The following is a 25,611-nucleotide window of genomic DNA, read 5'->3' on the forward strand; positions in this document are numbered from 1 at the left end:
TTATTCATCGCGTTTCATAACGCGCGCGGAAATGGCGTGGCTTAACGTACTCGTGACCGATATCGCACGTCACGACGTACACGTACACTCACGACGTGCCTTGCCTGTTGAGTCTTTCACAGTTGGCGACGGGGAACAGCCGACGAAAATGGCCTCGACCCTGCCGCCCGTGTGGACGAACAACCGGACAAGATGACGACATTAACTTCGTCGAACACCCAAAGTGTCTTTAAATATACACCCTAAAACAATTAGATTAATGACTCGTCTATCGTGACTTTACCTGCCGACAAACAAACACGAAAAAGAGAGAGCAACACCCGCCTCGGATTTTTCTTTCGTTGGGGCTCGCGCCCGAGCAGCCACTACTATGGAGGACATCAACTCCAACATCAACGCGGACTTGGAGGTGCGCAAGCTGCAAGACTTAGTGAAGAAACTCGAGCAGCAAAACGAGCAGCTCCGGAGCCGGTCCACTTTACACCACAATTCGTCTGGAGGAGCAGTGTTGTCGGGGGGGAACCACAGACCCCATAGCGCCGGATACGACTCGCCCCTGTCAGCGGGGCTGGCTGGCTTCCCTGCTGGGGTGGGGTTCGGTGGAGGAACGGGTGGCTGCTATGGTGGTGGGCTGCTTTTGGACTCAAACTCCCGTTGTTTGAGCCCCAGACTCTCGTACGATGGCATCAGTTTTAGGAGGGCATACGAGGGCGATGGGGCATCGGCACTGGCAGCCACCACCTCCTCCATCACCACCGGCATGAACTCGTTTTATACTGACGCAGGGCAGGGTGGTTTTATGGATGAAAATGGGGAAACTTCTATCCTGGATGAGGTAGAGATCCTCGATCTCGAAGACATGGATTGTCTGAACGAAGAGGAAGACAGCTGGTGAGTGATACAGCAAGAATGAACCATCATCATTGGGTGGGCATCGACAATCGCCCAACTCGAGTAGATCTGTCTTTGAGAACAGACAGTGGCGATAACAGCACGCCTCGTGTAGCTATTATATTACAAAGTGTTTGACTATGCGCCCCCTTGTAACGTGATGTGATGTGACAGCTCAACGGGGGCAGAGCCCAGCTGTTCCAGACATGACAGCTATGAGGTGACACGCGTTTGGCGAGGGGAGGGAGGGAGGGATGGGGTCCACGCTGACATGTCAGCAGCACAGGAATGCATTGGTCAAGCACACACTCGGCACACCGCTTGTCGTTCAATGTCGATTAGGTTTTTGATGGCCTGGAATAAACCATCCATCACTTTGGCACTGGCGAATCACCTACCTCGCTGACATGGATAGATCTAAACTCACTACTGTGTGTGTGTGTGTGTGTGTGTGTGTGTGTGTGTGTGTATGTATGTATGAGTTCCTCAGTACAGTATAAGTTGAAACGATATTGTGTGTTGAACTAACCGTTGATCTAACTTCCCTGTCTCATCATTGCCAATATCGATTACCCATGTCTGCTGCGCTATCATGAGTGAGGGCAGCTTGCTCAGGTCTGGACTATGTTGGTGACAGATGGCACGAGTCGCCATGGCAGTAAGAAGAAATTGAATGTTGTTTGCCCAGCCAAAGCATATACACATGGATACACTGCCATGGTTACTTTCCCTAGTCACCCCCCCAAACCACACGTCTGGTACACCACACCCACACCAGACAGTGGCAGCCACAAGTGTGTACAAACAATGTCACTTGTGGCACTTGTGACCGTGTCAGTCTTTTTATTAGCTTCCTGGGACAGGGATAACTCTTTTGGGGATCATGCTTAACATTTGTATGTGTAACTTGTTGCGACAGCTAGACAAACAATGTGAGAACCATATTATTCAGCCCCGCTGGACATCTCAGTCTGTATTGTTTCCCAAACTCTGCGCAGAGCTGTTGTGGTCCTCAGGCTCAGGGTTACACGCTTTACACTGATTTCCTTTGGATGTGTAATCCTTGAAATGCGAGACTTGACTAGATTGGATTTGCCTCGCAGTGCTGATCCCAACTCGAGGAAATCCCTCAAAACAGAGCGGGAGAGTCGCAGCCTGGAGATGAAGAAGCTGATGTGAAAACATGTTGTTTAAATAAGCCTTGATGCGTTTACAGGGTCATGACTACAGTCATGATTGGTAGATGAGTGTTTTGTTTGTTGTAGGATAGCAATAGACATGTCTGTGATAAGTAGTCCAGGTCACTGCCCATCTCTGCCTTCTCTAGCTGGGTCATGATTAGGCTATTTGTCTTATTATTAGGTTAGATTAGATTCAACTTTACAGAGTACAAGGTTTGAGCAAAGGATTATCAATCTGTCATTTTAGGCTAGTCCTCGGCCACATCAAGCAAAGCCTCTCCTTGAATTGACTCAGTGCCAGTGTACTTTCAGAGTACTTTTTAAATTCTTTTTTTATTATTATAAATAATACCGGTACATCCACATACCGTACAGTACCTATCCAGTCAGTTCCATGGGGGGTTGGAATTACTAAGATTTTATTGATGCCATTGCCGTTGTCCTTATCGATTCTTCTTATCGGTCCGATTCTTTTATCAATTACCTTATCGATTCCTGATAACATTTTCTGTGTGGAAAAAGAAAGTAGGCCTACACAGGCTTTCAGCGTCAACACAGCTGTTTTATTATCTCTTGAGTCTCTGAACACAGTGTAGAATGTCTCACTCATATAACCTCTGCTTCTCAAACCCAGCCCCCCCCTAACATACACGACACCTGCTCAGAGGCCTCTGGCTGTCCTGTTGCTCTCTGGGTATAGATACACACACACACACACACACACACACACACACACAGGATTACGTCCATAGTACCAGACCCGTGCCAGCCCCTGTCATAGGCTGGGATTGCATGGCCAATGTCTGGTTCTGGTGACTACAGCAAGTGACTTTGACTCTTAACTTTTTGTCCTGTGTCATGACTTGAGTAATAGATCCACTAGCCTGCTTGATCCGGATGATTGTAGGGTCAGAAGAACAGTCTTAGTTCTAGACTAGAGGGCTATGTACCGGTAGGCGTGTGAGCCCGGCTGTAGTGGTGTGTGTGTGTGTGTGTGTGTGTGTGTGTGTGTGTGTGTGTGTGTGTGTGTGTGTCAACTCTCAGTCAGAGGATTCCTCATCTGTAGCTGAGAGACCGAGCTGACAGTTGCTGACTCAGACCTCTCTTTCTGGTAGAGGCACTCTCCTTCTGTTTTTCTATCACTCTCTCTCTGTCTATCGCTCTCTCTCTCATTCTATCCCCCCTCTGTCTTTGTCTCTCTAAATGTGATCCGGGGTCTATGTGAATGGGGCAGAGCTGAAATGCAGGTATGCTCATTTGGATTTGCATTGAATTCCACTGTCACTTGTGCCCCTATATACCCCCCCCCACACACACACTTCATAATATTATGCACTTCATAAGTCTTAAGCAATAAGACGAGGCGGTAGATCTAAACTTGAGGCGTGGTCAAGGCCACTTTGCTATTATGCGTGCGGTAGTGGGCGCCTAAGACCCGGCGCTAAGCCCAGAAATTAGTCATGGGTGTGTTTTGGGCGTCTTCTCAATCAACCCAATTAGCGTGCCAGGTGCCATTCCCTTTAAGAACCGGCTGCGTTAAGTCATAAGCGCTATGCTATTATGCAGTTCATAGGCGCTAGACATGCGAGGCGCGCTCGTGTTTCAAAACGTGCATGAAGTCTAGCGCCTAAGAACTTTTCAAACCACTTCTTAGCGCTAGGCGCAAAGTCAGATCGCATAATAGCAGGGGCGCCTAGCGCACTTCATTAACATATGAACACTCCCACAATGAGTAATATATGCACGGGAGTCTTACGTCTTATGTGTGGGCGCCTAGCGACACCTGCATAATAGCAGTAGCGCGTATGAAGCGCATAATAAGGGTGGCGGTAGGTCTTAACCTGGCGGTGCGTCTTAATTAAGACTTAAGACGGCAAGTTAAGAAGTGCATAATAGGGCCCTCTATCTATCTCTCTCTGTAATAATGAGCCAGATTAGCTGCTGTGTGTGATGAGATTAAACAGCAGGTTAAACACTCACCAACCCTGTACCCCCCCCCCTCCCCCCCCCTTTCATCGCAATTTCCCGCTGATTATCATCAGTCGCCTCACCTATTGATTATTGGTGTCATTGTCCCAGCCAGCCTGTCTTGCCTTGATGATCATGTTGTCCGCTGGGCAGCGTTATATTCATGTAGGTCCTAGTATGGTAGGGGGTGAGGGGCTGTTTTTTAGTTTTTTTTAACCTTGTTAAAGTAGCATGATGGATTTGGTTTTTCATCACTCAAGCAAGACTCTAGGGCGTCCTTTAGCTCAATAAACAGAAACACAGTGTCCACTTACCTTTGGAAACAAGACTAGTAAACCTGTGCAATGTAGGCCTCGGTGTGCGTGTGCGTGTGTGTTAGTTAGTGTGTTAATGTGTGTGTCTGTGTCTTTTTGTGTGTCTGTGTCTGTGTCTGTGTCTGTGTCTGTGTCAGTTAGTGTGTTAATGTGTGTTGTGTTCCTCCAGGCTGTACGAGGCGAAGCTGAACAGCCCTCTGCAGAAGGCCCTGAGCCCCATTGTCTGGTGCCGCCAGGCCCTGGACAACCCCAGCCCCGACATGGAGTCAGCCAAGCGCTCCCTCATCCACAGGCTGGACCTCACCATGTCAGGTAAGAGTACCACCGTACCACACACACACACACAATGTTAGGTAGAGTACCACCGTACCACACACACACACACAATGTTAGGTAGAGTACCACCGTACCACACACACACACACACACACACAATGTTAGATAGAGTACCACACATGACACACACACACACACACACACACCTGTGTGTGTATGTGTGTGCTAATTTTAGACAATCCCTAAGTCAGGACAGGCCTCAAAATCATCCCCACTAAGGGCAGAGAGGTCATTAGAAACACCCCACCAGACAGACAGACAGACAGGACAGACAGACAGACTGGACAGACTGACTAGACAGACAGACTAGACAGACAAACTGGACAAACTGGACAGACAGGACAGACAGACAGACTAGACAGACAGACAGGACAGACTGACTAGACAGACAGACAGAACAGACAGACAGAACAAGACAGACAACAACCTCAGGACCGACATCTGAACCAGTGGGAACATGTTGTGTTCTCCACCCAGTAGCCCCATTTCCACAGCGGGGCTCAATGGCATTTTCATTTTCCACAGTCACTCCCGGGCTTCAATGCTGCTTACTCATCATGCCAAACGGGGCTGGAGGGTGCAGTTTTTACCCCCCAATTTGTAAATTTCTTATCACCCAAGTGCTTTGGCTAGGGTCTTGTTGGGTGGCTAACATAATCCATAGCTCCCTGCGACTACCAAATCTAATCCCAATCTGCCCTCCCTGGATCTTTGATCTTTGCTTTTCCGAGAATCTCTGAGCTAAAAAAAAAAGCTGGATGACTGGAGGAACAAGCGGAGGCGGGTGATGTCATCATCACATTAGGTGTGTGGAAAGGACAAAGTAATCTGATGGGAGATGGGCATGAGGTAATGCTCCAACCCCCTCCCCCACCCCCCCCCCTATCTAATTACAGACAAAGGGAGGTGCTAGAGATTAGTATTAATATCACAGAAACATTATCATCAACATGTTGATGATCGTGATTAGTCTTGACACCATGGCAGGAAATAAACTGTCAAGACACCTGAAGCAACAGAAAGTAGCAGCCGTTAGCCCAGGAATGACACTGATCATAATCATAATGTATTCGGCACGCCCAGCGCACACAGACATAATTGATAGTGAAATGCTTTGAATGGGCCTAGACATGTACTAGACCTTACATGGTTGTATGTCAGCTCCTCCGTCAAACACACACACGCACACAGACACACACACACCCTCTTATGCCTGCAGGTTACCTTTCTATCACACCCTTTCTCTCTCTCTCTCTCTCTCTCTCTCTCTCTCTCTCTCTCTCTCTCTCTCTCTCTCTCTCTCTCTCTCTCTTTCTTTCTGACAGGAGTGTGCAAAGTCGGTTGCCGTGGTGGGTGGGTGGGGGTTGTGTTTGCGCTGGTACAGGAATTTCACTTTCATTTCTCTCAGAATTTCACATTTCACATTTCTCTTAGTCCAGCCTGGCTTGTGACAAATGTAGGGCTCCGTTTGACTGTGCATGCGTGCCTTTTTGTTTTTGAACCCATCCATGGTAACCAAGGCTACACAATTGTAGCAATTTGTAAACAATGCAATCCCCAAATGCCATGCCTTGCTTATGTAACCAAAGGGAGGGAGGGAGGGAGGGAGGGAGGGAAGACAGACAGACAAGAGACGGGCACTCCTATCACTCCTCTTAACACTGGCTGGAGACAGTGAATCTTTTTGAACATTGCTTTGACAACAGGCCTTAGGTACGTTCCACAAAGCTCTGCAGCAGAAAGGCCCTAACCTCAGGCACATGGTTGACCTGTTTCTCTCCCACTAACCACTAATAATGGATCTACCTACTGCCTTTCTGTACGCTCTGTTCTGTTTCTCTCTCTCTCTCTCTCTCTCTCTCTCTCTCTCTCTCTCTCTCTCTCTCTCTCTCTCTCTCTCTCTCTCTCTCTCAGACACAATAAGAGCCTCTGTTGTCTCTCATTTGAAATGCTCCTAGCTGTCCCAGTGTTGTCTTAAAGACCCTCTCTCTTTTAAAAGCTTTTAATAAAGTTTTCTCAGATTTTCACCTTATGCAGGCTTCTATGTCAACCATTGTTTAAATAGTTTATTCTGAGTCCTCCTGCATGCCCTTCTGTCTGTCTGTCTGTCTGTCTGTCGGTCACTGACGTCATGCTGTCTAATATCAGTGGAACTGAAGGTTGTAGCTTAGCCAAACCATCATCTGGGAAAACCATCAGCTGGACAAATGAATGGAAATAGTGATATATAGGCCTAGTCAAATTTCTTCTGGGTTTCCCTAAGTCCTCGGTGACAGGAATTGTAGAAATGTATTTGACTAAAAAACAACTCTGATGTTTCAGTTTTTTTTTTCCGTTTTCACTTTCAACAATGGTTGACATTGTTAATTCAATCGGTTTGTGTGAAGCCACACCTCTTGCATTCTTCGGGGAGAATCCTGAGGCTATTTCTGTATCTTTCTTGTAATATTTTTAGGGGTGTCACGTGAGGACACGCTATTTGCGTTGCTCCCTGATGTCCCTGTGCTAACAGGTCCCTGCAGAGACCCACAGCAGAACACTGTGTCTCTCTTCTCTTCCTGTTGAGAGATTTACTGTTTGAGCACCGCTCTGCTCTGCCCTGATATCAGGCATACTCTCCAATCACCTCCTGGCCACATCATCACTCACACCGGTACCGCCGGATATATATCTGAACGCACCCCTCCTCCTCTCCCGCTCCCTCACTCACTCAAACTCTCTTCTGTCATACTATCCTTGTGGTTTGGCAGCCTGTGACTGGAGCAGCAGAGAAGGCTCCCAGTCGCATTGCTCAGGGTCTCCCAAGTCCTCGGGGGGGAAGGGGGGGGGGTTCTTTCTTGGCTGTGTCCTTCCCCGAAACCCCCCCCCCCCCACTGCATGGCCAGGAGTTGTGTGTTGTGTGTCCATCTGCTGTCATGGACACATGGAGGTGTCACACAGGGAAGTGTGTTAAGACCCATCACTGTCTGTTAGATCAGTCGTGTGTGCGTGCGTGTGCATGTATGTGTGCATGTGCGTGTGCGTGCGAACGCAAGAGTGCCCGTATATGGCATGCTGTTGAGATCTTGCCAGAGAGGGACACACAACTGAGCGGTCTGTGAACATGCAGAAGACAAAAAGATTGGATTTAGAGTCTGTGGTGCCTCCTAGCTATGTGTCCTTGGTTGAAGCGTGCGTCGGTAGTACGCCTAAACGTTCTTCATGTTCCTCTGTGGAGTTTTTTCCTAAATAATGCAGTAGGGCAGAGTGCAGAGCGAGAGAGAGAGCATGAGAGAGAGAGCATGAGAGAGAGAGAGAGAGAGAGAGAGAGAGAGAGAGAGAGAGAGAGAGAGAGAGAGAGAGAGAGAGAGAGAGAGAGAGAGAGAGAGAGAGAGAGAGAGAGAGAGAGAGAGAGAGAGAGAGAGAGAGAGAGAGAGAGAGAGAGAGAGAGAGAGAGAGAGAGAGAGAGAGAGAGAGAGAGAGAGAGAGAGAGAGAGAGAGAGAGAGAGAGAGAGAGAGAGAGAGGATACATACACACACAGAGGGAAAGCCAGGAGAGGGAGTTGATCATAAAAGGCTACTTTCCAGTCACCACCCAACAAGCTGTGTAAATACGTCCAGGGAGGGAGGGAGGGAGGTGTAAACAAGTGTCCCTGGAGATGGGAGGATCCTTTACGCAGCAATACTGCAGCCTGACCTACGCTGAGCGTAGTAATGGTCGCAGTCACACACACACACACACACACACACAGCCCTGGCCTAATGAGCGAGGCAAGGTGAGACTCCGTGGTGAACGTGCCCTAGTGGGACTGTGAGGAGTCTCTGTGGAGTGGACCAGCCTAGAGGACACACACACACACAGAGTGCTGCATTGTACTGGCCTGACTGTGTGGATTATTGACTGAGTGAAAGGCTTGATTGTCCAACTCTTTTCTCCAGTCTATGATGCAGACGCTCACTATCATGCCCACGCTGGGCCCGCCATACGCTTTAAGAGACTCACTCTAGAAGGGCAGTGCCCCGCTGCCAACACACTGCAGGGCTCTGACAGAGGGCTTGTGTGTGTGTCTGTGTGTGTCTGTGTGTGTCTGTGTGTGTGTGAGAGCAAGCGAGCGAGTACATAATCAATGTGAGTGTGTGTGGTATAATGCAGCATGGCAGAACTTGTGACTACCTCCTGATGAAGTCAGCCGGCAAGTCCATTACGCCCTCCGAAGGGGACACGCGGTATTACAACGCCTACGCTATGGAACTGAATGGTTTATATGCATCATGGAAATACAAGAGAATTCAAGAGAATGTTAGCGGATTCATTCATTGAAAATTGTAACAGTTTTTAGCGGGTTCTTGTTGTGTGATTCCGATATCTATTGCTTCTGTCTGTTATCTACATAAGGGTTCATATTGTTGTTGTTGTTATCATTTTCGTTATTTCCATTCATGGTTTTGTAGATTTCCACAGTTTCCCTCTGTTTTTTAGTTTGTTGAAAAGTTGTGTGATTTTATCTGTGTGGATGTTCCTTTTATCTTATTCCCTGTTGCTTTGTACCTTGTTCCTACTGCGCTCTTCTGTAAAATAGGCTCAGGTCTCACTAAGATCTCCCAGTTTAAATAAAAGACACATAAACCATAAACCAAAACACATACCATCATTTCACACGATAAGCTCGATGAATTCATTGATTCAACCCCAGGAAATGGTTTCATAACTCTACAACAGAGCTGGGTGCCTCTACATCATTCGGTGTCAACGTTTTGTCATCGATATTTAGTTATTATTATTAATTAATAAGATATTTATTGTCTGTACTGACATTGCCCCCAAGGAGATTAATACAATGTTATTATTGATTATGAAGAGACTAAAAACAGCTATCCCCTCCCCTCCCCTCTCCTCCCCTTCCCTCTATAGCCAACAAGCGCAGGAGTCTCTATGGGAGCCAGTACAGTCCACAGGTGGGCTACGGAAGCCCCTACAGCCCAAACACCGCCAACAGCCCCTACAGCAGCGGCTTCAACTCCCCCAGCAGAGCGCCCATCGTCAGACAGCAGCTGATGCCCTCCAACGCCGGTACGCCGTCTGCCTCATCTCTCTCTCTCTCTCTTTCACCCACTCTCTCTTTTATCTCACACTCGCTTGCTCACACTCACACTCTCCATGTCTCTCTAACTCCCTCCCTCTCTCTCTCTCTCTCTGATCAGGCATTAAATCAGTTTGGTTTGGACACACTCAACTTTGTTATTATTATGATTTAATATTTATTTGATTAAATCATTGCTGTTGTGCCTGTTCTTGTGTGTGTGTGGTCTCCCCAGGTTACCAGCGTGGCAGCGCGGCAGAGAGGAACCCCCCGGCGGTGAGCCCCCAGTCGTCCATCGACAGCGAGCTGAGCACCTCGGAGATGGACGAGGACTCTGTGGGCTCCTCCACCACCTACAAGCTCAACGACGTCACGGACGTCCAGATCCTGGCCCGCATGCAGGAGGAGAGTACGTACCTGCCACCGCCCTACTCTATCCTGCAGTGTGTGTGTGTGTGTGTGTGTGTGTGTGTGTACGTCTGTCTTCTTCTGTGTATATCATGTACAGAGCCCTCTAACTGTTTCTTTATACTGTGTGCGTGTGTCTGTCTGTCTCTGTGTCTGTGTGTGTGTCTGTGTGTCCGTCTCTGTGTGTCTGTCTCTGTCTGTCTCTGTGTGTCCGTCTCTGTGTGTCTGTCTCTGTCTCCGTCTGTGTGTCCGTCTCTGTATGTCTGTGTGTCTCCGTCTGTGTGTCCGTCTCTGTGTCTCTGTCTGTCTGTCTCTCTGTCTGTGTCTCTCTGTGTCTCCGTGCCCCCCCTCCCCCCCCAGGTCTGAGGCAGGACTACGCGGCCACCGCGTCCCGCCGCAGCTCGGGCTCCTCCTGCCACTCCCTGCGCCGCAGCGCCTTCTCCGACCAGGAGCTGGACGCCCACAGCCTGGAGGACGACGAGGAGGCCACCACCTGCACCTCGCACCCGGCCTTCCACCTGCCCTCCTCCTCCTCCTCCCAGGGCAGCAACCGCTTCAGCCCCTCGCCCCGCCACTCCCCCCGGGGCTCCCCGCGCAACTCCCCGCGCTCCCGCTCGCCGGCGCGCACCCTGGACGGCTACGGCCACCCTGGACACAACAACCACAGCCGGGGGTTAGGCTCCCCGCAGCCGGCGCGGGAACTCAGCCGTCTCCAGCAGCCGCGGCACTCCCTGCAGGGACAGGGACAGGGCCAGGGACACGCCCCCGCCGCTGCCGTAGACCTGCAGACCAACGTGGTGAAAAACGAAGGTAGAGGAGGAGGGTGGGGGAGGAGGAGGAGGAGGAGGGAGGAGCTACTGCGTTTTTCGGATTCTCTCCCCCGGATGATTTGTCCCTTTTTTTACCTTGAAGTGTGTTTCAAACTCTGAAAGTAGTGTACACAAGGGAGTAGGGTTGCACACTTTGAAGGGGGGGAGAGAATGGGACGCGTGTGTCTGACAGCAGGTCAGGTCAGTGCTGCAACGGAAAGGGGATGTGAGAGAGTGTGTGTGGGGGGTGTTTCTCCTGTGTTTAATTATATGCAATCTTCCTGGCCTCCACTTGATGTTTCACAGTTGTATGTGTGAGTGCCACAGTGGTTTCAGTCCTGTTCACCCTGTGGTGGTGGTCCACAGAGAAGCTGAGGCGCAGTCTTCCTAACCTCACGCGGGGCTCCAGCACAGCAGAGCCCGTCAAGAACAGCAGGAGCTGCGAGTCCAACCTGCAAGTGCCAAACGGAGGATCACCCAGACACCAGAGTCACCAGAGTCAGTCTGCCAGTGAGTATCTACACACAAGCGCACACACACACACACACAAACACACACACACATATACACACACTGCAGAGTCAGTCTGCCAGTGAGTATCTACACACAAGCGCACACACACACACACACACATATACACACACACTCCTATGTCAGTCTGCCAGTGAGTATCTACGCAGAAGCGCACAGACACACACACACACACACACACACACACACACACACACACACACACATATACACACACACACACTCCTAAGTCAGTCTGCCAGTGAGTATCTACACAGAAGCGCACAGACACACACACACACACACATATACATATACACACACACACTCCTAAGTCAGTCTGCCAGTGAGTATCTACACAGAAGCGTGCGTACACACACACACACACATATACACAGACACACACACACACACTGCACCCATTATGCACACTTGAACCTGTCGTTGTGCTAGAGAGTACACACTTATACCCTTATACAATTATACCCTTTTCCATCCTATCACATGCTCACTTAGTAACGGTCATCAAAGACACACCTGCCGTTTCCATCAATGCATGTTTTGTTTTATTGTATATTGACTTAAAAAAACTAACTTTTGATTTTTCAAGCCAACTCGGTCATAAAAGGAACAGGAGTAGACCTCATGTTATTCTGGGGGTGCGTCCCAATCGTCTTTAGTCTCCTCATTCCTGGCATCCTCTCTCCTCACTTGCTTCTCAAAACGCCTTGGAGAAGAATATCTCTAACAGGAGGGACCTTGGATCTTCTCCACCAGTGCATTTTGGAAGGAAGGAAAGCAAGCAGAGAGGATGTGAGGAAGTAGAGGATAGACTCACTATTAGGACGCACCGTGGGTGTTTTGTGCACCCTTCTCCTCCAGTTACACCTTATTTGAAGCTTTATTGATTTGGTCTTGGCTTTGGAAGGTTGGTTTGGGGACCCCCCGCCCCCCTCCTCTCTCTCTCTAATCATTTTCCACATTTTAATAAGTCCTCATTTCATGCTCCTTTCTCTTTTCCTCTCATCCTCTTTTATCTACAATCCCTTGCGTAAGACGTGGGACAGTGAAGGTTTTGGCTCTACACTCAAAAGTTTGGATTTGAAATCAAACAATTGCTATAGGGTTAAAGGGTACCCTAAAATAGGGGCGTCGACTATACTATGCATAACAAATGTTGTAATTTATATATGGTGAAACATATATGTACACAAATATCATCAAATAACAGCTGAGAATCTCTACTTTAACCTCATAGTAATTGTTTGATTTGGAGTGTAGAGCCAAAAGAAGAGAAATTGCTTCACTGTCCTATTACTTACGCAGGGCACTGCATATCAGTTAAAAATCAAATGGAAATTAAGTCATTGTTATAGTTTATGTTGTTATGAATGCCGGCAGTCATAGTAATAATCTTCCTCTGAAATCACAAACCTCAGAGTTATCTTAGAGATCAGAGTTTATGGGTCACCCGCTGGCCATGTAATGTAATCCCAGCATGACAGATGGGACGCAACAGTGATGGTCTTTGTTGTGTTTTAATCCAGACATGTTAATCCCTCACCGCAGTTATCTGAAGTATAAAAAGATGTTTGTTGCTAAAGTCAAAGGACAAGTGTAATCTATCTGTCAGTTAAAGTGTTCCCTTTAACAGCTTTATCCAGTGGTAATCAACTTGCCACCGTGTGTGTGTGTGTGTGTGTGTGTGTGTGTGTGTGTGTGTGCGTGTGTGTGTGTGTGTGTGCGCGCACACTGTACTGTACTGTACTGTACTGTATTGAATTTTAGGACTAATGAATTGTATTTACACTGAAAATAGGAGTTTTTGTTTTTCCTTTTTTCCCTCTTTGGTCTTCTTCTTTGGCCTACGTGGGCATGCCATGCGTGACACCCAAACCCCCTGCCTCCGTTTCTCTCTTTCTCTCACCTGGAGCATGTGCTGCCTCTCTCGCCCAACCCTCTCTCCTTGCTGAGGTACTTTGGCTGCGGTTTTTGCCTTGTAGTTGGCGTTGGCTGTCTTTACTGACAGTTCCTCTCCCTTTCTCTCTCTGTATGAAGCTAGACTCTGTGAATGTCCGATTTTACAACAGCACCCTCTTGTGTCTCACTCTGGCTGCGTTTTTTTTTTTTTTTTTTACACCTTTGGCTGGGAATAAATAACATCAGCCTTGGAAGTCCAGGCTTGACTGGCTGGCTGGCTGGCTCACTGTGGCTTCTTCCACTGTGCCTCACCCTCCTCCTTCTCTTCCCCTCTCTTCTGGCTGACTCACCTATGCATATGTATAAAACCCTGACCGGTTCTCTGGACCCTACTTGCTATAGCAGGTTCTGAGAGTTCTGACTCTGGGTCAGTGTCGTCCCACCACATATCCTGTCCCCCACCCTTGTTTCCCCAGCAGCTCCTCAGCAGCACCAAAGGTACTCAGCCCCCCCTCGTTCCTCCCCGAAACCCAAACAGCACCTCCAAAGCCCATCGTCCCTGCGAGGTAACAGACTGACTAGTGACTGCAGTAGTCACGCACTTGGGGGTACACACACACACGCACGCACGCATAGACAAGAACACTTTATACACATCGTACAGACTTAGAGGAGTCAAGTTTTTTTCCCCTACCTCATAAAAAGACCACGGGCAGTTATTAGCTGCTACTAAGCCTGTTCCTCTCCTAGATTTGCCGGTCAGATCTGTGTGATTGTGTCCAGTAGGCTAGTGGTTGTTGGCGGTACGATGCTGGCTGCTGTCAGCAGGGCCGCTACTGATTCCTCTGCACTGTCGGTTGAGGGACGAGTGCCAAGTGGGAATGACACCACCTGTCAGACGCCACCTGTCAGAAGACACTCTGGCGTTTCTGATTGGTCACTGGTGGGTGTGGATGGCCAATCCAACAGCCACACCTCCAACACAGTTCAGCTCTACCTCGTTTGTGACCTCTTTTCGACAATTGGTGATTGGTTGAGTAACCACTCTACTGTCGGTCCGGTGGAAGGTTCCCATTGCTTGAAGTCGGCCATCGATGGTGTATTAGCCTAGTAGCTAGCTAACATAGTGCCATTCTGCCTCAAAGGCATATTCAGTCCTTTAAGTTCTTTTTTTTCTTTTTTTCTTCCATCAATCTCACCGACAGTATTGCACTCTTCCTACTGATCTGAATGAAGTAAAGGCCCTGTTTGAATACTCTTAAAACGCATCCTCCTTTCCTCACTTGCTTTAAGGAATCACTGATCATGACATGAGGGAATTAGTGAAAGCAATGCAGCAGACAGCCTTCTTTGACTAATCCCAAAATGCATTGGAGTGCTCACCCGGAAAACTCTGAGCTTCCCACCAAGATTAAGCATAAGATGTATGCATGAAAGCTTCCTAATTGGCTTATTCCACGCTGGCTCCGAGTGGTGGAAACTCAAAAAAAGGTGTGCGAGTTGCCGAGTCGACATTCTTCGAACAGCACTTTATAGATCAGTGGTTCCTTCAGGAAAGGAAGCGAGGAAGGAAGGATGCATCTCTAGAGTGTTGGAACAGGGCCAAAAATCTCTCCTGTGTTCGTCTTTGTTTAGTCCCTCTTTCCTGTTGCTTTGGAGAAGAAGGTGATTTCAGTGAGTATTCACTGACGCTCCCACGTTTTTATATGTTCTATATATATATATTTCAATATTGTGATTGTGGTCTCATGCTGTGGACATTGTGTTGATGTGGTGGTATATATGATGTGCTCCTGGTTTCCTACCACTAGAGGGCACTAGTGTATGCCTCACGAATACACACATGAACGAGCATTGGACAAGTTTGCATTGTTTAAAATGACCTCTCCTACTACTCGATATTACTGTGTGTGTAGTTTTTTGTGATGTGTAGCAACATTCCATCATATCAGATTGTTGAAATGATTGTACATGTATGTATGCCTATGGCTGAATGCTTAAAGGTAATAGGCTCCACACATACAGTATGACTCATTCATACATATATACTGTTATTGTGTCGTCATACTGCCTCAGATCATAGTGTTCACTGCTCCAGAGGTGAAACCACTGAGTGGGCGTCTATGGTAGATATGATGATGTTACGGGGCGATCATGCGAACTGGGAAACTCTGAACTTCTGAGTTAAAATTATCATCAGTTATTTCGCATAGAGCTTTGCTATTGGTTAATCCTGATACTCAGGTATCATCTTTGTACAGCCAAAGAGTCTGAAAAATATTCGAGTTTCCTAGCTCCGAGCGCATTGTGTGAACTGTGAACACAGCATCACTGTCTGTAGTAGTACCGTATTTTCCGGACTATAAGTCGCGGTTTTTTTCATACTTTGGCTGGTCCTGCGACTTATAGTCAGGTGCGACTTATATATCAATAATTCATAATCTCTGACTGACATGAACTGACATACGGTAATCTCTGACTGACATGAACCAAGGAGTAACTTCCGCTAGCGCCTCATACACGATAGAATAGCCATTATACTTGACAATGTGGACATTAAACACGACAATGTGGACATTAAACATGATGTTATGGACCTTATACACAATGTTATGGACGTTAGAAACGATATTAAAGTCATTTATTCCTTCCAGAGGCTGTTTAACGTTGCAATGTTGTACCCGCGAGTAGCATTTTGCTACTTCCGGTAGCGCTTCATACGCGATAGAATAGCCATTATACTCGACAATGTGGACATTAAACACGACAATGTGGACATTAAACATGATGTTATGGACCTTATACACAATGTTATGGACGTTAGAAACGATATTAAAGTCATTTATTCCTTCCAGAGGCTGTTTAACGTTGCAATGTTGTACCCGCGAGTAGCATTGTGCTACTTCCGGTAGCGCTTCATACGCGATAGAATAGCCATTATACTCGACAATGTGGACATTAAACACGACAATGTGGACATTAAACATTATGTTATGGACCTTATACACAATGTTATGGACGTTAGAAACGATATTAAAGTCATTTATTACCTTTCAGAGACTGTTCAATGTTACATTGTTTGTAGACTGCAAGTCATCCCCACTACTTCCGTTTTCACAAAGCTATCTTTGTCATGGCCTCATACACGATAAATAGTCGTTACACTCGACAATGTGGACATTAAGCACTATATTATCAGCGTTATACACGATATTATGAACGTTATACACGATGTTAAAGTCATTTATTACCTTTTAGAGGCTGTTCAAAGTTTCATTTTTCCTCCGCGACGCCATGTTGTTAGCCCCGCGCTAGCTAGCGGACTTTACACTCGATAATACAAGTATTCCTTAACCTTTCAGAAGAAGTTTCAACGTGAATTATGTCCTTCTTGGGCTTACAAATCCTCTCATGTCTCTTCACAGTGCCAGACTAGAGTCAAGCTCAACAGGGTCTTCTTTCCCCGCTGATTCCGCCAAGCCCGTTCCCTTGAACCATGCGACTTATAGTCCAGTGCGACTTATATGTGGTTTTTTCCTCTTCATGACCCATTTTTGGCCTGCTGCGACTTATACTCGGGTGCGACTTATAGTCCGGAAAATACGGTACGTACTTCATCCCTACGTAGTAACAGTGTAGTATACTGACCTGTCTTCTCCCCCTCCCTCGCCTGGCCGCGCCCTGCCCTGCTCAGTCCCTTCACCCAGTAAGCTGCGGACCCCGGCCACGCCTTCGCCCCTGGCCCTGAGGCAGCCTGTGAGGGCCACCTCCACCCCCGGCTCCGGCACGTCCACGCCCACACGCTCCCTGGCGCCCCCGCGGAGCGGCCTACCTCGCCCCAACGCGGGAGGAGGGGGCGGAGGAGGAGGAGGGGGGGGTGGTGGTATCCCTATGCCTCGTAGTAAGCTGGCCCAACCAGTGCGCAGGTAAGTACACACACACACACACAAAATGTACTTTTACAATTGGCACACAGTCTCAAAGCAAGCAGGGAGTTGATTAAGGATTTTGGTGTCTATACATCCATCGTGACATGAGTTGACAGAGAACCCTGCATGAGAGCTGCGTGTGCAGGGACTAGATGGTTTATGTATTATTACTGTATACAATATGACTGTATTGTACATACATTATTGTATTGCTGTACATATACGGTTTGTATGGCTCTCCTTTCAGGTCTCTACCTGCCCCACGGAGCTACAGTGGCATGAGGGACGGCGATAACTGGAGAGAGGGCTGCTACTGAGGCTGTCCAGCAGAGGGCGCTGCTGTCCTCACATCAGCACAACAGAGGCGGACATTACAATGTGGCACTTTATATCAACCCAAGATTACTTTTATCATGAATAAAAAAAAAAGACTGCATCAATAAGACGAAAGTCACATTTTTCATTCTATTAAGAGGAACTTTTCTTAAGAGGAACTCATCTAAAGCAGTGTGTGTGTGTGTGTGTGTGTGTGTCTCTGTGGAGTGGTTCTGGAGCGGCCCAGGCAAGCAGAAAGCCCTGTGAATGCCAAAGAAACCAGCCAAGTTCCAGCATCGTCACCTGGGGACGCTCTCACACCTGCCTCAGTGTATCTGCGCAACCAGCCATCAGTCTATCACACAACAATCCTCTCGCTCTCCCCCACTCGTTCCCTTTTCACCTCCCTCAGGTTGAAATGTTTGTACACATTTCTCTTTTTTGCGGTCTGTTGTCAACAGATTGTCAGAGATCTCTATGATGATGCTGTGCAGGTTCAATGTTCCCTTAATGTTAAAGAACGTTGTTGATGTCGTTTTGTGAACGCACCTCTTGTATGGTTGTGTTGTCAAAAGAATTGAGTTTTTTCCTCTTGTGAATTAACTTAGAATGTATTTGAGTGTTTGGGACATTAATTTATTCAAATCATTATTTAATGAGTTACTTTTCCAAATATCAATTTTCAGTATTGTTTTCATATTGATTTGAATTTATTTTGGTTTTTTTATGTACATTTTAAACCTCAACTGCAAAGCTAATTCTCCAAAGCCTTTTCCTATGGTGTCGCCATAACAGGATACAAGAGTGTTGAATGTTTTTTGTGAACACAGGTGTTAAGTACAGTAGAAACAGGCAAGGCTCCAAGCCCCATCCCTGAGTGGTACCATAGTTTACCCTGGATTCACACTGTCACATCTGTAAGGGCTCGGCAGGGTCAGATATACCCAGCTAGGTCAATCAATGACAGTCCTCCCAATCAACTTCTGATGTTAGTTTCTCCTGCTCTTCCTCCATTGGATAAATCATGTTGCAGTCAACATGAGACAATATAGTCAGATACATACGCTCACACATACATGCACACAAATTCATACCGAAATCCACCCCTTGTAGCCGTGAGATCCAAGCATGCAAAAGGCTTAATGTAGTCAATGTAAGACCTGCAATAATGGTGTATTAATATACATTATGTCATGAACAAAGAGGGAATACATGATGACATTTTTCATAACAAGAAAATGTTAAATAGGTTAGAGTGGCCAATGCCTCTTGTGCTTTAACGTGAATCTAAAATGAATCTTAAAGGTGTGCTGGGATTCATGGGGACGGTGTGGTATATTGTGTACCAGAAGTTATCAAACTAGTGCCTATAATTTAAAGTTTCACTTTACTTTTGAATGTGCTTTGTATTCAATCATGTTATGATTTTGTGCCAATGTCTTGATTTGCCAATATCTTTTGCTTGATTTTGTTTGGGCTAATATTTGTTTTGTTTTGTTTGTTTGTTGTATTTGCATCAACAATACATTTATAATTGCTTTTGAAAAAAGTATATGTATAATATGCGCCTTGATATTTATAACGACTCTCGATGTGTAAATGAAACTAACTTATTAAAGAGAGGTGCCTCTGTATGTCAATGTTTGGATTTAGTGGGAGGCTTGGGCGGATGTTGTTGCAAAAAAACATGCCACACCATTTTGTGTGATAGTTTTTGTTAATGAACTTTTTTATATTCACCAACATGACATTCAGTTTCCCTGTGTAAACTCACATTTCAATTAAAAGTTGAGAAACATCTTGTCTACTGTGTCCAATGAGGCCTTTTACTAGGGCCAATGCCAGTCTCTTTCCAGTTATAGATCACGACAGGGAAGCCAATCCGTTAGAGGAAAATCTTAAATGTTCTCCATAGTGTTGGGATTCATTTCTTACACCCATCCTACAGTACATATTGATGCACCACCACCACCAGCATAAAGATGTTGGGACAATCACAACCTAACTGACTCCCCACAGAACTGCGTGCTTACATCTGACCAGTGATGAAGTTAAAATAAACCCTTTCAGAGCAAGACCAAGATCTAACTCAATATGTAATCTGTGAGGACAACTTGCAACATGGTTTCAGTAACAGCCTGTTACAAATGTTGCCACTTGCAATGAAGATAAATGCCCACAATACTATTGGTACCAGAACCAAATAATACAGTATACTGAGTGTCATAATAAAAACCCCACACTATAGTGACGCACCAGCATAATAGACGGGCCATGGACATTGGGTTATGGGTTATGTTATAGGGTTATGTCATAGGGTTATAGAGTTATGTTATAGGGTTATGTTAGGGTTATAGAGTTATGTTATAGGGTTATAGGGTTATGTTATAGGGTTACACTACATAGCTTTAGAAAGTTGGGGAGAAGGAATCGAGATATTTCCACAAGCTGCATGTTTTACCAGAAGGAATCCGGTTCTACCCACAATGCTATTAGTACCAGAACCAATTGGGCTACTCTAAATAATACAGTATAGGCCTACTGAGTGGCACTGGCGGACTCGGGGGGGGGGGGGGGGGCAGGGGGGGCGACCGCCCCTCCTGGTGCCCCCACGGTAAGTAAGTTTTTGATTGATTGATTGAAAACTTTATTAGAAGATTTGCAGAAGTAGGTACATGAAAGTACATATTACATACAAGGTCAACTAAAAGGATAAAAACCCAAGAAAGCCACTGGCTTATTTTCAATTGGGGTCCTTGAGTAAGTAAGTAAAGCTTTATTTATATAGTGCCTTTCGTACATGAAATGCAACTCAAAGCACTTTACAATAGAACATACACAACCAAAGATTACAAGAAGGGGGGGGGGGGGGGGGAGTGGGGAAACGAGACACAACAGCAGGGGAGGGGTGGGGGAATGGAGGGGAGGGAGGGGTTACATCACCCTCTGTTTTGCAACCCACGGTTGAAAAACATCTCGCTTAAGTGCCCTTTTGAGTGGCAAAAATGCCCTTTTGAGTGGCGAAAATGAGAGGACGTGCCCTATTGGTGCCGCTCCAATGGTCTGAACTTGACCATGTGCCCCCACAGTTGAAAAACGTTGCACTAAAGTGCCCTTTTGAGTGGCAAAATTAGAGGATGTGCCCTATTGGCTGCCGTTCCAATGGTCTAAACTTGACCATGTGCACAGATGGGGTCCCATGTTGTGCATTAGGTGCCCTTTTTTCTTTTCGCCCCTGCCCTTCAAACAGCCTGAGTCCGCCACTGCTGAGTGGCATAATAAAAAATAAAAAAACACTATAGTGATGGACCACAGGACCAGCATAATAGACGGGCCATGGACATGCAAATGTGATTTATCTGCTGCGCCACCATAAAATCCATTGTCCATTGTCTAACCATACATCAGGTCTCATGCCGCAACATGCCAATTAATTAGATTTGGCAAAGTGCTTTATCTGACAGCTGACATAGTCTTGGGATTGATTTGATCGGGAAACATGATCCTCTCTAACTAGAAAATCCAAGTAATTTAATGAATGGGTGCATTCGTGTAATGGCAGGACACGGAAACCATAGAAATAATTCAAAGCGCAAAGGAAATTACTTCAAATCGCAACGCCCAAACTAATACATGAAAGATAGAAATAGCAGAGAATTAAAGAAACGTGCCGCTGATTCTCACAGTCAACGCACGAATATAAAGACCACCACAGGCTCCCATTGTGTTTTCCTACTCAACCTCAACATTTGAGGGCTGCAGCTGTGGTCATCCAAAGCCTCACCACTAAATTACCAGCCTCACCAATAAATTGTAGCCTCAGTTTAAATACGGAACTATTATTCGAAAGTAATACAGTTATAACCTAAAATAGAATAGTAATAATATGAATATGAATATAAAGTACATGCCTAAAGTAAAATAAAATCCCACCACGAGTGTTCGGTAGAGCGCGTCAATTGCGCGCGTGTCAGCAACAAGCCAATCCGTGGCACCAGACCGTTCCGAGGGGGTCTGTCTTTAAAACACGCAGCTAAAGCCCTGATGTCTTCGCATTCTCGAACCACTGGAACCCCGAGTTGTTCCTCTCTCGTTGGTGAAAGCACGTCATGGCGCTGCGTCACTAGGGGACCACATTTACGCACCGGCACCTTGAAGGGGGACACCGACACCGACCGACTGTGGAGAGCTTCTGTCCCCTGGTAGCGAGATCATGGAGAACTCGAGCGTGGTGGACACTGCTGCTCTCACTGCTGGCCTAACACAATACCTCAACTTTACGATGAATGACACTATGACGCGACTTTTAGACAGCTTTTCGGAAGAACTCACCATGGCAGGATTACGCGTAACCGCCGAGCCTGTATCTCTGAAGGGAAGCACTCTGCTGTCCGCTGCTGCCGGGCTCAGGGCAGCGCCGCCGCCCACGGAGCCCACTCACCTGGTGGTCGCCTTTTGGGATTCCCCGCTAAGTCACGGAATCAATGTATTCGTGGGGCTTGTTCTTTGCTTCACAATGCTGGGGCTCGGGTGCACGGTGGACGTGAGTCAGCTTGGAGAGCACATCCGCAGACCCATCGGGGTGCTGCTGGCGCTCATCTGCCAGTTTGTTATAATGCCACTGGTAGCCTTCCTGCTGGCCCTGGCTTTCTCTCTCGACGATGTGGCGGCGATGGCCGTTCTTCTGTGTGGCTGTTGTCCCGGAGGAAACCTGTCCAACATCCTGTCCCTGTTGGTGAACGGGGAGATGAATCTTAGGTAACAAAATCATTCTCAAATTAAAACAAAAAACAAAACAAAAACTATAACAACAGGAACAGAAAAACCTTGAAACGGAATCCTCGCCAAAAGTAACCATTCCAAGTAGAAAAGCAAATACATTTTGGGGAAAATTCTCAATCAAACAGCCTAAACAACCTAAAATGATATTAATTAATTAGCATTCGGCAACTGAAAGTAAATTCTAGGCATAGTAATCGATGTTTACGCATATTTTTTAACTTTACGCATATAACTTCAATTTTACGCATACGAATTATAGGTAGAATTTTACGCACGATTGCCTCTCCAGCATGGCACTATCCCGACGTCGTAAATTGTGATCGGCCTATTAACGGTTTGTTCCAAAAAAAAATGTTAGCTCTTTTAATTACAAGAAGCCTTTTTTAAATATAACACTTGTCCTTTTTTTTTTTTTTACCTGACAGTGACAATCCCTTGCCAAAAACTGTTTTTATGGATTCAGACTGTATTCTTAAGCAAACGGTCGACTGTGAGTTTATTATCGGGATTTTAAAGTGAATGTTTCACCCGTTTCCTTCTCTCTAGCATCATCATGACCATCTCCTCCACGGTGCTGGCGCTGGCGCTCATGCCGCTCTGTCTGTGGATATACAGCCGCGCCTGGATCAACACCCCCGTGGTCAACCTGATGCCGTTCGGCGCGATCATCCTGACCCTCTGCAGCACGCTGATCCCGATCGGCCTGGGGGTCGTGCTCCGCTACCGTTACACCAGGGCCGCGGACATCGTTCTAAAGGTAGGCTTCTAACTACAGACGGAAGGGAAGTCTCCGAACACAGGGTGTGGTGACTGGCTAAGGGAGTGTTACAGACTGAACTGGTCGGCAGTTTCAGTGAGGGATATGAGTGATTTCAGTTAGGGATATGTTTACAACATTTGTTATATGGCTTTGTCGCTTTGAGTAACTAACCAGCAACCATAGCACAATGATATTACATGACTTTTTATTAGCCTACATACATATCATGTCTGACTCACTGTATATAAACCAAAATCCACTGGTTTCTTATTATACTAAACCCTTTTCTGAGTCAGTGTCACGTGCAAATGGTTGATCCTAAAGGGACTTTTCTGACCAGCATCCCATTGACAGCCCGACTAGGTCAAAACCATAAACAGAATGAAACATGGTCAATAGCCAGTTGCAGATCTGATTGTATGCCATTACTTGTGTGACATTGTGCGCAGTGCGTAATATTGCTGTGTCTAGCTCTTAAGTGGAGACGACGTTGACCCGCAAGGCACCCAGTGACGTCAGAGGTGCATTGTCAGTAAGAGCTCCTCCCCCTTCAAGATAAACCTAATCTAAGAGCATCTTGAAAGGGAGGGGTTGGAGGTCTGTGACAGAATCATGAAATTGGATCAGAGATACAGAGATTGGAAAGCATGCATTAAGGATTAAATCAGACACAATTTTAGGAAAGAGGTTCTACAACTCCCTGTAGGATTACCCTTTGCAAAGCCTTCTGGGTAGAACCCTTTCGGGTTCCATGTAGAACCGTATCAACAGAGGGTTCTCCATGGAACCCAAAAAAGGCTCTTCAAAAGTTCTGCCTCGGGGATAGCCGAAGAACCTTTTTGGAACACTTTTTTTCACCCCGAGTGTGGATTCAAATGGACCGTGCTCACTTTTGGATCCAACCGTCAGAGAATTACAACAGTCGCAACCGGGTCTGTAACTCACCTTGTGTCTGCAGAAAGTGTGACGCTGGAAGGCCATAACCGTTAATCTGTCTCAGAGAAAAATCTAGAGAAAAATTATATTACAAGTGGAATGAAAGTCATATTAGTAAAGGCACTTTACAGCAACACAGGACTGTAGAGGAGCTGATGTTGGAACCACACTCTCGTAATGAGGGAGCCCTGCTGGACCTTGAGGATGTCCTCTGGGCCTAAGGGTAGATACTCGGGTCTTCCACGGTGGGAGACCCAGGGTCAAGACCCACACCTGTCACATCAGCAATGTCAGCATGTACAGCGCAATGCAATCTGGGAGTACTGACAGGCCTATGCTCTGGTCCGGTCTGAAGCCTGTCCTCATCCTATGCTGTGTCTGTGTGTTCCAACAGGTGTCCCTGTGGTCGCTGTTCGTCACCCTGGTGATGCTGTTCATCATGACGGGCGCCATGTTGGGCCCGAAGCTCCTGGCCACCATCCCCGCCTCCGTCTACGTGATCGCCGTGCTCATGCCGATGTGCGGCTACGCCGCCGGCTACGGCCTGGCCACCCTCTTCGACCTGCCTCCGCAGAGCCGCAGGACCGTATCCCTGGAGACGGGCTGCCAGAACGTGCAGCTGTGCACCGCCATCCTCAAGATGGCCTTCCCGCCACAGCTGATGGGCGGCATGTACATGTTCCCCCTGCTCTACGCTCTGTTCCAGGCGGCAGAGGCAGGCATCTTCATCGTGGCCTATCAGATGTACAGGAAGGAGGTTCTACACAAACCGGACGCGCTGGGGGACAATGTCGGGCGCACATCGGGCATAGGGTATAACAGGTTTGAGGACGAGGATAATGACTTTGACACTGCTTACGGCTCGGTGACAGTGAGCGACCCAAACACAATCATGCTGGAACACTGTCCGCCAGACTCCACTCCTGTGTAGGAGTGTGTACAGGAGGCAAGAGGACAATGGTCTGTCTGCGTTGTTGTGTCCATAATTAGATTTTTACCTGCTGATGGGATTCTAATTTATGGAATTATCAAAGGTCAGTGTCATGTGTAAGCAACCTGGAAGGAGGCAGATTGCAGGTAACACTATGAGTATGGAATGCGCCATGAGATGAATGTCAAAAGTGGTGCTTACAATAAGCTTTATGTTTCAAAGAATGGGAGGCTACAAAATGCAGATAATCATACATGAGCATATCGTACATGATCATGAAAAAAACTAAAACCATGAACAGGTTCATAGAAAACACGAGGCCTAAAAGAGTCCACATATCCATGGGAACAATCATCCGCTCAGCCAAGTTTTTCCATCAACGTTGTGTGTACTGTACGCATGAAAAAATGACTATTGAAAGTTGTATTCATCATATGAAATCACTATTAAGCCACCAAAAACTCCTAACTACATCACTGAAGTAGGACATTATTTCAAAGGTATTTTCATTTCAATTTGCTACATGGTCATTTGATGTACATATAGTTACATTGTCCTAGA

General features: G+C 46.8%; 2 protein-coding genes across 2 annotated transcripts; both read left to right on the forward strand.

Moving 5' to 3' along the window:
• Nucleotides 1-370: 370 nt before the first annotated feature.
• Nucleotides 371-17,643, forward strand: slain2 (SLAIN motif family, member 2; the record flags this gene model as incomplete). Its single annotated transcript, XM_080550243.1, has 10 exons — nt 371-891; nt 4,524-4,666; nt 9,582-9,740; nt 9,986-10,159; nt 10,519-10,968; nt 11,334-11,477; nt 13,877-13,963; nt 15,033-15,071; nt 17,092-17,323; nt 17,574-17,643. The coding sequence occupies 10 exons, from the start codon at nt 371-373 to the stop codon at nt 17,641-17,643; spliced, it is 2,019 nt and encodes a 672-aa protein (XP_080406369.1).
• A 4,211-nt stretch (nt 17,644-21,854) lies between these two features.
• Nucleotides 21,855-25,050, forward strand: slc10a4 (solute carrier family 10 member 4; the record flags this gene model as incomplete). The annotated part of the gene is made up of 3 exons (XM_080550244.1): nt 21,855-22,399; nt 22,970-23,180; nt 24,514-25,050. 3 exons carry the CDS (start codon nt 21,855-21,857, stop codon nt 25,048-25,050), a joined length of 1,293 nt encoding a protein of 430 aa, XP_080406370.1.
• Nucleotides 25,051-25,611: the final 561 nt, after the last annotated feature.

Source organism: Nansenia antarctica (assembly GCF_963989245.1).
Source record: "Nansenia antarctica genome assembly, chromosome: 1".
Lineage (NCBI taxonomy): Eukaryota > Metazoa > Chordata > Actinopteri > Argentiniformes > Microstomatidae > Nansenia > Nansenia antarctica.